Source organism: Myotis brandtii, unplaced genomic scaffold (assembly GCF_000412655.1).
Source record: "Myotis brandtii unplaced genomic scaffold, ASM41265v1 scaffold115, whole genome shotgun sequence".
Classification (NCBI taxonomy): Eukaryota; Metazoa; Chordata; class Mammalia; order Chiroptera; family Vespertilionidae; genus Myotis; species Myotis brandtii.
In genome coordinates this window covers 5,910,994-5,924,280 of record NW_005353967.1, presented here as the reverse complement: position 1 = coordinate 5,924,280, position 13,287 = coordinate 5,910,994, and the positions used below count along the sequence as shown (strand labels likewise).

Below are 13,287 nucleotides of genomic sequence, written 5' to 3'. Positions count from 1 at the left end.
AGCGCCTCTGGAACCTGGACTGAGTCGGTCCCTGACGGCAGCCGCCTTCGTCCGTGTCAGGAAGATCCCGAGACCCCAGCGGCCCAGGGTCAGCACTTGGCACCTGGCCTTCAGTCTGCCAGGCGCCATTTCCGACTATTTCCTAGGAAAACTGCCGTGGAGTTGGGTGTACACCGTGTCTCACAGTCTAGGAAGGGGCTCAGGGCCCTGGAGCGGTGGGGCTGGGGCTCGGGGAGGCTGCAGTTCTAGGAATGTGGGTCCAAGTCCAGTTCCTGCTACTCAGGCTTCCTCTGCGAGGCTTCCAGAGGGAGTGGCTGAAGGACCCACTGGTGAAACTAGACACTCACCCTGCCACCCAGCACCCGGCTCCGTGCCTGTCTCCTGTGGGGGCTCACACTGGACATGTCTAGGACAGAACCCCACCTCACCCCAGCCCCAACTCCTCCCCCTAGCTGGCCCTCGGGGTCCAGACAGCCCTCTCCCAGCCCCACCCCTGGCCTGGCTGGCCGGGCGCACTCTCTCCTGCTCCTCTGCCTCTGTCACTCTGCAGCTGGCCCTGCCCTCTAGCCTGCCCCTGTCAGGAGCCAGATGTCCCCGAGAGCAAACCGCATGGATCTCTTCCTTCCGGCCTCCACCCTTCCCCAGTCTCCCCCGCTTCATGGGGTCAAAGGTCAGGCTCCTGAACTCATTTCTGCCTAGTGACCCCCACCCGCCTTCCTGGATTGTTTGGTAAACTCAGTGTGAACCAGTCAAGTGGGGTCAAGGCACCGGTGCCTGGCCTCCCAGCCGTTACCATCCAGTGGCGAGGACCACGGATGATAGATACAGAGGCAGAAGACACATCCATCCTTCTAGGAAGGCCGCCGGGGGTGAGGGTGGGGTGGGAGGTCAGCAGCCGCAGACTGGCAGGAAGGGCTCGCAGAGCACTGGCCAGAAGGCTGGACACAGGCTGGTGGGAAGGCCGTCCCTGAGGGAAAGGCCCAGCCGAGGGATGACCGTTGGATGGTCACTAGCCCCAGGGAAGGTTCTGTGGGGGAGGGGGCACTCACTGAGCTCAGGATCTCAGGTGGGGGTGTGGGGGCCAGAGCTTGGAGGCGCACCCCCACCCCACTCCCTGAACTGGAAACTGCACTCAAAAACCCTGGCTTTGGCCCGGCCGGTGTGGTTCAGTTGGTTGAGCAGTGTCCTGTGCACCCAAACGTCGCCGGTTCCATTCCTGGTCAGGGCACATGCCCAAGTTTGGGGCTTGATCCCCAGGTGGGAGCATGCAGGAGGCAGCTGGTCAGTTGGTGGAAGGACAGAAGCCTTGCTCTGGTGGAGAGGCTTGGAGGCTGCTCAGCAGCTGGGGGACAGTGCACTCCCGGAGCCCAGGGAGAGCGCATGGGAAGAAGCATGAGGGGCCGCATCCGTAGGGCTCTGGCACCGGGCTCTCTGAGTAGCTATTCAGAGCCAAGTGTGACCAGGGCAGTGGGCTGTTCCCAGGGTCCAGGGCTCCAACTCATGCTTCGGGACTGGGGGGGGAGGGGAGGTACCCCAACATCCAGCCTGTTGGCAGAGAGAGCTGGGGAGAGAGGAACCCTCTGGCATCCTCCTGCAGGTGGGAGTGTGTGACTGGTGGGGAGTAGGGGGGCTTCAAAGGTCCAGGCAGGGCCATGGATGGGGCCTTTGTGCCCTGGGTTCCTCCTCCCTGGGAGCCTGGCTATCGGAGCCCATGTGGGGGTGGGGGCGGCTCCTCTGTGCCCGTGACTCTGTGTTTGCACAGGGGGAGGGGCTGGCCGGTGCCAGCTGAGAGCCTCAAAGGGTCGGCCAGCGCCTCTGCAGATAAGGCATTAACAGTCCTGTGGACTCACCCTTCGGATCTGCTGACGCTTCCTTTCAGCCTAGGTGCTTGGGGTGAGGTGCCAAAGGTTCCCTATAAAGTGCTGGGGCTCCAGCTGTGTCCACTCGACCTCCAGCTCCTGCCCTGTCCTGACGAGAGGGACCCACCTGTGATCACCATGGTGAGGCTTGTTCTGCCCAACCCGGGCCTGGACGACCGAATCCCCTCCCTGGAGCAACTGGAGGTCATCGAGAAGGAGGAGGCCAGCTCGCGGCCCAAGTGGGACAACAAGGCCCAGTACATGCTCACCTGCGTGGGCTTCTGCGTGGGCCTGGGCAACGTCTGGCGCTTCCCCTACTTGTGCCAGAGCCATGGCGGAGGTAGGCCGGGCAGGAGGGCAGGTTGGGGGTCCAGGCAAACAACACTGATGTCCCCAGGACCCCAGCACCCCATTCATAGAGGGGAGAAGTCTGCAGGGCCAAGGGCTGTGGGCAGGACAGCACAGGCTTGTGCCCTCCACCCCTTCGCTGGTCCACTTGAGCCCCACGTTGGCCCCGAGAGCAGGCTGGGCAGAGGGCTGGGCTGGAGCACGGGCCCAGGTGCCGACATCTTCACTCCGCTCCTGTTTGCCCGAGTTGGCAAGGGAGGTCCAGTGCCCCTTCCCACACGCCCAAGTGTTTGTGTCAGTGGAGGCCACCCTTGCTCCAGGACCCAGGAGCCCTGACCTGCTCCCAGAGAACAGGCCTGACCTGCGAGTAGGGGGACAGAGAGGGACCAACTGCTCCTCTGGGTGGAGCCCCTTCTGTGAGGGTGGATGGTGCCAGCAGGAGGGGCAGTAAGGCCAGCCCTCCTTTGAAATACCTTATGGCATTTCATATGAGGGACAGAGGAGGGAGTGGGTGACCCACAGAGGAACAGGCAGGCAGGCTCCTGATCAGCGTGCACACGGGCCAGAGGTGGGAAGTCTGCATCCCCCACGGAACGCTGCCTCAGCCGGTCCTGCTGCCTCCAGACGTCTCCGGGGTCTTGCCCGAGGCCCAGGGGTCTCCTTCCCCTGGGCTGAGGCTACTCCCTCTTCCCCAGCTGCAGAGACTGCCTTGGGGATGCTGGGTCTCAGTCCCCATGATTTTGTCCTTCCACCCACCCTCCCAGTGTCAACAGGCTTTCAGGGACGGAGATCACACCTGTGGTCCCATCAGCCCCCATGCACCTGTGGCTTCTGTCTCCCCTGGGCCCCGGCCCTGGGAGGGGAGCTGCTGCCAGGAGCTCCGTGGGCGGAAGGGGAACAGAGCTGTGCTTGTTCTGGGAGGAGGTCTGGGCAGGTGCTGCGCTCCCCGTGAGACAGGCTCTGCAGAGCTGGCTGGATGCTCTGAGGATGCGTCTGCTTCTGTGGGCTGTTGAATACCCTCCTCTAAAAGCACAAACCCTCTCTAGTGATGTGAGTTTGTTCTTACTCTGAAGAACCTGCAGGCTCTCGCCAGGCTTTGTGGCAGAAAGGAAAGCAGATGGGGTTGTTCCCAGGCCACTGTTGTGACCCACCCCCCTTTCCATGGCCAAAACGGAAGCTTCTGAATGTTGGGGAAGATCTGTCTTTACACCTGGGGCCCATCCTGTTCTTTCCAGATAGTCCTGTCGGTCACCTCTGCGCGGTGGAGGGGTGAATGGAACCCTGGGAGTCCGTGAGGGGCCCAGCAGTAGAATCACTGAGTCCCAGAGGTCAGCTGCCTCTTCCCTCTGGAAGGTCCTGGTCATTTCCCCACCCCCACCAGGGCTGCCCTGGGCCAGGGTTCTGGCAACACCTGCAGCATTTACTTAGTTCCAAAAGGAAGGGACTAAGGGGGGAGGGGGACCTGGGACTGAGAAGCATTCACCCCTGGGGTGCAGCACACACTCACTGTGAGTCTGAGGGGTAATGCGGGGACACTGCTCCAGACACTGTGGATGAGAGGGAGCTGTCCCCCATCACCCTGGGTCCTGCTGAGTGGACAGACAACCATTGAGGACAGTGATAACCCCCCAAGCTCAGGAGACAATTGTTGAGGACAGTGACAACCCCCCAAGCTCAGGAGACAATTGTTGAGGGCAGTGATAAGAAGCCGACACCAGGAGAAAAATGCCGAGGACAATGACAAGGTGTGGCAGGTGACTCCTCCCCGGTGGCATTTCCCACGCCTGTAAGCCCAGATCTCGGGGAGGGAGTGGTTGGGTAACTTGGAGAGAAAATGACGCATCTGAGGACTCTAGGACCAGTCCTGGTTTGGTGAAAACTTAGTTTGCTTTCAATTATTTCTAAGAGTTTGGGGTAATTTGAAAAGTAAAACAAATCATCATTTGCTTTGTGTTTAACTTTATATTATGAAGAAAAAAAAGCAGAAAAGTAGAGAAAGCTACAGAGAAGACCCCTGCCCCCATGACCTAGATCAGCATCTGCAGCACTTTGCCATGTTGAGTGGGGTGGTGGCCGTGTGCGAGTGCGTGCGCACACAAAGCCCCCCGCGTGCTGCGTGACATTGAGAAGCGTTGTCACAAGAGGGCCCCACCTTCTAGATCTCGGATGGGGGCATCTCTGTGACCAAAGGGCAGGTGAATGGGGCACCAGGTGGGCCGTGTCCTCTAGCTGCATCACCTCAGCTGCCTCACCCTAGTTCTCTTTTCTCCATCTTCTGCGTCTGCCATCAGCAAACAGCAGGGTGGAGTCACCTCTGTAGAGTCCGTCTTGCCACCAGTCAGAGGAAATGGGCACGTGTCATGTGTCTCTCGATGGGTCAGTCAGGACTGAATCGGGTGGCAGGGGCAGCCCGGGTGAGGGGCCAGCGCCTCTCCTCATTCAGCCTTCAGGGAACAGAGAGAGGACCTGGGGGACCCACAGCCCCTGTGTGGGCGCTGGGGCAGGTGGGCTCACAGGCCCTTTTTGGAAGACGGGTATTTCAAAGGTCTCAGAAGTCAGCCCTGAGTTGAGTTGATATCACCATCTGTGTCCTGGCCCTGTTTACTCTGCTGTGCACCTTCTGGGCCATAGGGCTCACCCCATGAAATGGAAGGTGCTGGAGAGCTCTGATCCAAGGGCTGCACCACAGAGCTACTCTGTCGAGCTTTGCAGACCTAGAAGTGGGGGGCACGCAGGAGATTGAAACCAGGAGACTTGGTCAGAGTCAGGACTCACCCCGCTCCCTGCGTTGGCCACAAACAGCCGGGTCCCGGTGACCAGATGGTCAACCGTCAAGAGTTCTGCACCAGCACCAGGCCCAGGAGTGTGTCCAGGGGAATTGCATTCACCACACATCTGCCCACAACCTCAGTTCTCCATGTGAATGCACCACATGCCTGCCCCAGTGCTGCCACCTGACACATGGTGTGCCCCTCATCCCTTCTTAGGGACAGAGAGCTTAGGAGAGTTGGTGTATTGGTGGGGTGGGGGGTAGGAAGCAGCGCCGCCCAAGGGCCATGCTGTCTGCTCACCACTGGGCCGTCCATGTGCCTCTGCAGCCTGGTCCCTGGGACTGCCTTTCACCACTGGTCCTGGCGCTGCACCCAGTCAGTACATAGTCCTCGAGAGCTTTTCCTCTGTGTCACGCACCACCTGCAGGGGAGATGTGGGAAAGCCTTAGACCAGCGGTTCTCAACCTGTGGGTCGTGACCCCTTTGACAGTCGAACGACCCTTTCACAAGGGTCGCCTAAGACCATCCTGCATATCAGATATTTACATTACGATTCATAATAGTAGCAACATTACAGTTATGAAGTAGCAACGAAAATAATTTTATGGTCGGGTCACAACATGAGGAACTGTATTTAAAGGGCCAGAAGGGTGAGAACCACTGCCTTAGACCCTGCCCTTGAAGACAGCAGCTGCCCCTACCCAGCCATCACTCCCCTCCCCTCCCCCACCTGTTTCCTAAATTCTCAAAGAGAAAGAAAGCTGCATCCCTTTATTTTATTTTAACTTATTTGCTTACTTACTTGTTTATTATTGATTTTTTATTGATTTGAGAGAGAGAGAGAAACATTGACTTATTGTTCTACTTATTCATGCATTCATTGGTTGATTCTTGCATGTGCCCTGACTGGGGATTAAACCCCCAATATTGAGGTATCGGGACGACGCTCTAACCAACTGAACTACCCGGCTAGGGCCAAGGAAGCTGCATTTCTATGCTAGTGTATCTTTCTTCTGCGGGACCTTTACACCTTGCCTCGTCCCACCCGTCTCTGCCTCTGTGTGTGTGTCCATCAGTGTGCAAGGGCACAGGACCGCGGGCCCCTACAGCCAGGTCTGCCGGGCACCCACCACGTTACACCTGGAGGAGCGTCCAGGAGGAGGGCTTCCTAAGGAGAGACTATCCAAGTGGGTTTTTCAAGGGTGAATAGGAGTTTCCTGGTGGAGATGGAGGGGCAATGGGACCTGTGGGTCAAAGTGACTTCATGAAGTAGGGATGGGATCAAAGGATATCTGGAAACCACAGACTTTGTTTTCCTCGATAGTTTTGCCCAAAAGACATTCACATCAAACTTCTGAGAAAACAGTAAAGAGGCAAATCTTTTCTTATTTTAACTCTACCCTCACTGATACTCTGACCCAGTGAGCCTGCAGCCACAGTGGTACCCCAGACCCAGGGCAACTCCCCACTCCTCTCCTGCAGGAGATCCAGCAAGGGGATCATCCCTGCTGCTCTCTGCTTTCATCTCATTATCACAGTGAGCTAACCATCAGCTTTGAGTGAAGGTCCCCTGTGCTGTCCATGCCTTCTTGTTGGATTTTGAGCCCCCAAAGGGCTCCCCGTGACCTCCCCATGCTCCTCCCAGCATGTGGACACCTTCCTTAATTCCCCAGGAGCTGTCATGTGCTCACCCTGTAGGACAAGCACGGTCTAGGAGGGACAGTAGACAAGCCGGCCACTGTTGTGAGATGGCATGAAGCATCCCCCATAAAACAGTGCCAGTGGCCGTCATGAGTGGTGCATTTGATGGTGTTGCTCTAAGTCTGTATTTGTGGGCAAGTTCTGCAGGCACTTTCTACCAGCGCCTGTGTCTCCAGGGGGGGCCGTGGCCACCTGGCTGTGTTACCTGACACACGGCTGCCTCTTCCCCACCAGGAGCATTCATGATCCCGTTCCTCATCCTGCTGGTTGTGGAGGGTGTTCCTTTGCTGTACCTGGAGTTTGCCATCGGGCAGCGACTGCGCAAGGGCAGTGTGGGCGTCTGGAGCTCCATCCACCCAGCCCTGAAGGGCATAGGTGCGTGTCTGGGCCAAGTCGGTGGGACCCCTGCCAGGCCCCAGTGTGGGCAGCAAGCACACTTCTTCCTTCTCTCCTTTCACCTCTGCTTCCAGGGGACTCACCACCCCCAGCCCTCTACAAACCCTTCCTTGGCATCTCACAGAAGTGTAGGTGGCAGGGCCCAGGCTGGGGTCATGCCTGGCCACTAAAGCCAGCTGGGCAGCAGAGGCTATCCTGAATCCCGGGTGCCCGGGACCTGGGAATGTGTATACGTGGGGAGAGCTGAGGCCCCCATGCTGCCTACAGCAGGGCTCAGCAAGCACCTGAAGACCACCACTCTGTTTTCTGGAACCCTGAGTCCATTCACACTCAGTCCTCAAGGGACTCCCCCAGCACAACCTCTTCCTGCTAAGTGCCCAGACCCCAGTGGGGCCCCCCAGTGGTGCCCCCTAGTGGCGTCCCAGCAGTGTTGATTGCCCCCCAGGGATCGCATCCATGTTCGTGTCCTTCATGGTGGGCCTCTACTACAACACCATCATCGCCTGGGTCATGTGGTACTTCTTCAACTCCTTCCAGGATCCCCTTCCTTGGAGCACGTGCCCACTCAACGACAACCTGACAGGTGTGTCCAGGGCAGGGTGGGGTCAGGGGTCGGGGGACAGGATGGCTGGTGGTGCGAGAGCATGTGCACCTTTGAGCATACAGACCGAGTCCATGAGTAGTCACCCTTTGATTTCCTCAAATGCAAAAATCGGAGCACATTTATGGCAACAGGGAATTTTTAAAAATCACTGTGCCAGAGAAAAGCCCTTAGAAAAGGTGCCTCTACCTCAAGAGGTGATGCCGGCCAAGATTAAAATGAAGGAAAGGAGGGAGGGACCTGCTGCTCCCTGACCTTATACAGGGGGTGGCCTGATTCTCCACTGTCCCTTCCCACCACATTCCCCAGGGTCTTTTTGGGACCCCCTCCAGGGAAGGGAAGGGGGAAGCAGACCCTCTGCCTGGGGCCTCTGTGGGACACAGGCTGTGTGCTCAGCTCCACAGCTTGCACACATTTGCATCAGGACACAAACTGCATGATCTGTAAGCATGGGTCTAATAAGCAGGAAATGGTCAGTGCACAGTGTGTGTGTGTGTGTATGCATGTCTAGTGTGCTCACACTTCTGTACGCACACATATATGCACATGTGCACATGTTTGCACTCAGGTATGCCCGTGGGTACATATGTGTCTTGTGAGTATGTACACCTGTGTGCATGTGCAAATGTGTGAAGGTATGCTCGGATGCATGCACATGAGCATGTCTGTGTGGGTGTGCACACATGTGTGTACATGCATGCAGCTATGCTTGTGTACATGCACACGTGTCTGTGTGGGTGTGTACATGCATGTCTGTGTGCACTATGTCCCTGGTGTCAGTGAGTTGGGAGCGCATTGCCATGTTCCCCATCCTCCTCCTGGGTTCCCTGTGATCCACACTGATGATGTGAGTGCCCCCTGCAGGCTATGTGGACGAGTGTACCCGCAGCTCTTCAGTGGACTACTACTGGTACCGAGAGACCCTCAACATCTCCAACTCCATCAGCAACTCGGGCTCTGTGCAGTGGTGGGTTCTGCTCTGCCTGACCTGTGCCTGGTGTGTCCTCTACGTATGCACCATCCGTGGCATCGAGACCACCGGCAAGGTGCGAGCTGGGCTTCAGGAGCTGCTCCTTAATCAGCTCTGAGGGTCACCACCCGTGTCCAGGAGGGGCCTTTGCTGCCTCCAGCTTGGCCCTGGGGATGTGGTGCTGGCATGGATGGTCCTCAAACCTGTGCTTAAAAAGCTGCAGCAGGAGTGACCCACAGTAGTTCTCTGACTAGGAGGACTGAGTAGTCATCATTACTAATATAGCAGTAGGAAACGTCAGATCTCCCTGCCCTGGGAGCTGGGGGCAGAGGGGTGCCTGGAGGAACAGAGCCAGGGTCCTTTCTTCCTGTGGGTTCTGTCTTCCCCTTCATCCCACTTCTGCCCTGTCCCCAGGCTGTGTACATCACCTCGACGCTGCCCTATGTCGTCCTGACCATCTTCCTCATTCGGGGACTGACGCTAAAGGGAGCCACCAATGGTATCGTCTTCCTCTTCACGCCCAACGTGAGTCTCCCGCTGCCCACCTTGGGGCTCCAGTTCTGTGGGAAAGGCCACCCTGGAGGATGGGCCTCCCACCTGAGACCAGCCTGGCCAGTCCCAGGCCCCTCAATGCATGCATGCTGGGCCTGTGAGCTTGAGGGAGGCCCTGTGCGGATTGATGGCAACCACCTCCAAGTTATCAGTTAGGGGGCGTTGTTTGTTCTGACCACCTTCCCAGCAGCCTCGGCTGTCCCCAGCCTCCAGGCTCACATCTCTGCCATGGGCCACTACCTCCTCGGTTTCCTGTGGCCCCTCGTCCTTGGGGTACCAGCTGAGGGTCTCTGTTTGGCTGCAGGTCACGGAGCTGGCCAACCCACTGACTTGGCTGGATGCGGGGGCCCAGGTCTTCTACTCCTTCTCGTTGGCCTTCGGGGGCCTCATCTCCTTCTCCAGCTACAACTCTGTCCAGTGAGTGTGGACAGGGGTTCTGGGCTGGGCAGAGGGCTTGCCTCATGCCCCACGGGATCATGGGGGTCCATGGAGCTCCGTGCCAGGGAGGCAGGCTTAGGATCTGGGAGATTTTCACACACTAGGTACCTTAAGCGTTGACTGTCCTCCCCGTGGTGCCTTGGTCCTGGGGATGATGATCCCTGGTGTGCTCCCCTCCATCCCCTATAGCCCCTTCTGGTTGCCCTTTGGCATCCAGGACCCTAGGTGCCCAGCCACCACAGTCCATCCTGTGCCCCCTATCCCACCCTAGGGGCCTTTGGAGGGAGGAAGTTGTTATCAGTTCATCTCACAAACACTTACAGAGCACCTACTGTGTGCCCTGCATGGAACATGAGGTTCTGTCCTCCTGAGACCTGTGGCTGTGGCCTCTTAGAGAGACAAACAAAATGAGCAGGAGGAGGGGTCCCTGGAGGGGTGTGGGACCAGGCTGGGGTCCTCAGTAGGATGGGCTTGTATGCAGAAGGTTCAGTGTGAGCACTCAGACAGGTAGGGGGTGAGTGCCAATGCCTGCTGGCTGCTGGCCGCTGGCCGTGGGGGATGGTCCCAGAGGGTGGGAGCCCAGCAGGGCAGTGGTGAGGCCCGATTTCTCCACACCTGTTACTATCTGACTTTTTGATGAGGTGTCTCACTGTGGTTTTATTTGCATTTCTCTGAGGGCCGAGGGTCTAGGTTTCTGCTGGAAGCATCTAGAACAGTGGTTCTCAACCTGTGGGTCGTGACCCCTTTGGCGGTCGAAAGACCCTTTTACAGGGGTCGCCTAAGACCATCCTGCATATCAGATATTTACATTACGATTCATAACAGTAGCAACATTACAGTTATGAAGTAGCAACGAAAATAATTTTATGGTTGGGTCACAACATGAGAAACTATATTTAAAGGGCCAGAAGGTTGAGAACCACTGATCTAGAAGGATGGGTTAGCATTAACAGTGGGACCAGTGGGAGAGCTGCTGGGTTGGGTTGGGGAGGTGAGGGGTTGGGTTTTGGACACATTGAGCCAGGGAAGCCTTTAGGCTCTGGGTGGAGATGGGAGCCCTCAGCTGGGAGGAGACAGGACCTGGAGGGACCAGGCGAAGGCAGGGGGGTACGGTGGGATAGGGGGCACAGGAGGTGATGGGAGAGGGGCATGGAAGGGTAGGCCACCTCTTCAGAGCTTTTGGGGTGTGGCTGCGAGACCCTGGCCCGTCCCAACGGCATGAGGCTGAGTGCTCACTAAGTGCCCACCCTCTGGGCGCAGAGCACCTGCTGACCAAGCAGGAATTGGCACGGGTTTCCCGCCCAGCTTTGGAGTGTGAAGGCTCTAAAAGTCCCCAGGGCTTTCAGGGGTCTCCAGGCCACCAACTTGCAGTGAAGTGGTAAGAAGGGCAGGAGCAAAGGGCCACTGGCTGGGGGATGGCCCTCTGGTCACCTCTTGCTGGGTGCAGTCGGGGAAGGACAGCTGGGAGGCTGTGTCCCCTCTCCCGCAGCACCCCAGCAGCTCAGGCTCAGGGCAGGCTCCTTGCCTGTGCTGACATGGCCGGGCAGGTGGGCATGGTGTCTCGGCCTGCAGTGACCCGATGCCACTCTCATCTGCAGCAACAACTGTGAGATGGACTCGGTGATCGTGTCCGTCATCAACGGCTTCACATCCATGTACGCAGCCACCGTGGTCTACTCCATCATCGGCTTCCGTGCCACAGAACGCTATGACACCTGCTTCAATCAGTGAGTGCTCCTCCTGGCCCTCACCCACCTCCGAGGAGCCTGCCAGGCCTGCACCGCCCAGAACCCATGTCAGCCTCACTCTCTTTTCTCTCCAGGAATATCCTGACGCTCATCAACGGGTTCGACTTGCCCGAAGGCTCTGTCACCGAGAAGAACTTCGAGGAAGTACAGCAGTGGTACAATGCCACTGACCCCGCAGCCTTCGCCCAGCTGCAGTTCCAGACCTGCGACATGAACTCTTTCCTGTCAGAGGTGAGCGCGTCTCTCTGGGACAGCGCAAGGCAGGGGAGGGGACACCCTTGAGGGTCACTGACCTCCCCCAGGATCTCAGTTCCTGGGGGCCTGTCGCCATCCTCACGGCCCGCCCGCCTCTGATCCTCCTGCCCCACCCTGGTGCTTGCACCCCTAGGACCCCTCAATCACATACCTGCCCTGCACCTGCTCTAACTGGCTCTAACCAATAATGGGCGATACCTTCAGGGCAGCTATTTAGGGGACTCATGCAGGCCTGTTGAAGTCATTCGGGGCTCTTAACCTGGCCATGTGGGGTGCATCTCAGGAATCGTCTGTGGGGGTGTGCGCCCTGTCTGTGAGCAGATGGCAGTCTGCATAGCTGTCACATGTCTGTCCAGACAGCTCGAGCCCTGACTGCTGCTGGAAAACGCAATCCCCTTCCTGCCGTTTTAACTAGTTCAGCTTTTAAAAACATAGTTGGGCTGAAGAGACAATGACCGTATTTCACAGGACGGCTCAAAAGAGCCCCATACCTGCACAGTGTGGGCGTAGCCTGTGGAGAGCTGACCGGTGTTTGGCAGGGAAGGACGTATGTGACTGAGGCCGGGGGACCTGGGGAGTGACTGCCCTGTGTGGGTGACACTCTGCTTGTCCATGCAGGGCGTGGAGGGCACGGGGCTGGCGTTCATTGTCTTCACGGAGGCCATCACCAAGATGCCCATATCCCCACTGTGGTCCGTGCTCTTCTTCATCATGCTCTTCTGCCTGGGCCTGTCCTCCATGTTCGGGAACATGGAGGGCGTGGTCGTGCCCCTGCAGGACCTCAAAGTCTTCCCCAAAAAGTGGCCCAAGGAGGTGCTCACAGGTACACAGGCCTGGGCAGGCAGGTGGTGAGGACAGGCCTCAGGGGTCATGGGTGGGAGTCAGACGGGAGCTCTGTCCACAGCGACTGTTCTCTGCCCCCAGGTCTCATCTGCCTTGGGTCGTATCTCATCGCCTTCATCTTCACGCTGAACTCCGGCCAGTACTGGCTCACCCTGTTGGACAGCTATGCCGGCTCCATCCCCCTGCTCATCATCGCCTTCTGCGAGATGTTCGCTGTGGTCTACGTGTACGGCGTGGACAGGTAGGAGGGAGACTGAGGCATGTGGCCATCTCCAACAGTCATAGGAAACTCGCATCCTGGGATGGGTTGTGTGGGCTCCAGTCCCAGGTGGAACACAGGTGTGCGGACACAGGCCTGAGGGACCGGTGTGGTGTGGGCACAGGTCTGGCACCTGGATGGGTGAGATGGAAAAGAGATGGATCCCAGATGGATGCCCATCCAGAGCAGTTGACACTGTACCCCCTCCAGCTTCCAGGTGCTCCCAGACGTAGCAGAGAAGGGTAAGCCCAGACCATAGAAGACGGCATAGTCTCAGGGTTGGGAGAGAGGAGACAGCCTCACAAATGAAAATGCTGGCGCCTGTGATCTGACCATGTGACTTAAAAACATTTAAACCCACGTGTCCTAAGCAAAGTCAAAAGAGAAATAATTAGCTAGGGAAACAGTTGCCCAGCATGTGGGTGAAGCACTGGTACAGCAGAAGCCCTCGGCAGGCGAGATGTGACAGAGGGACTGGATAAGGCAGAGGGTGCTCAGTGTCCTGTGGGGCACAGAAGCTGCCTCCAGGGCTGTGGAGCAAGCAGG

General features: G+C 57.9%; 1 protein-coding gene across 1 annotated transcript in view; it reads left to right on the top strand.

The window, feature by feature from the left end:
• The first annotated feature begins 1,830 nt into the window (after positions 1-1,830).
• SLC6A19 (solute carrier family 6 (neutral amino acid transporter), member 19) overlaps positions 1,831-13,287 on the top strand; it is a 15,194-nt gene continuing 3,737 nt past the window's right edge. Inside the window, exons 1-10 of the mRNA XM_005857901.2 lie at positions 1,831-2,199; positions 6,914-7,054; positions 7,521-7,658; positions 8,541-8,722; positions 9,061-9,171; positions 9,503-9,615; positions 11,235-11,363; positions 11,459-11,615; positions 12,258-12,462; positions 12,564-12,723. Of these exons, the coding sequence (XP_005857963.1) occupies positions 1,998-2,199; positions 6,914-7,054; positions 7,521-7,658; positions 8,541-8,722; positions 9,061-9,171; positions 9,503-9,615; positions 11,235-11,363; positions 11,459-11,615; positions 12,258-12,462; positions 12,564-12,723 (1,538 nt within the window). The 5' untranslated portion in view covers positions 1,831-1,997. The remainder of the gene's footprint in view (positions 2,200-6,913; positions 7,055-7,520; positions 7,659-8,540; positions 8,723-9,060; positions 9,172-9,502; positions 9,616-11,234; positions 11,364-11,458; positions 11,616-12,257; positions 12,463-12,563; positions 12,724-13,287) is intronic.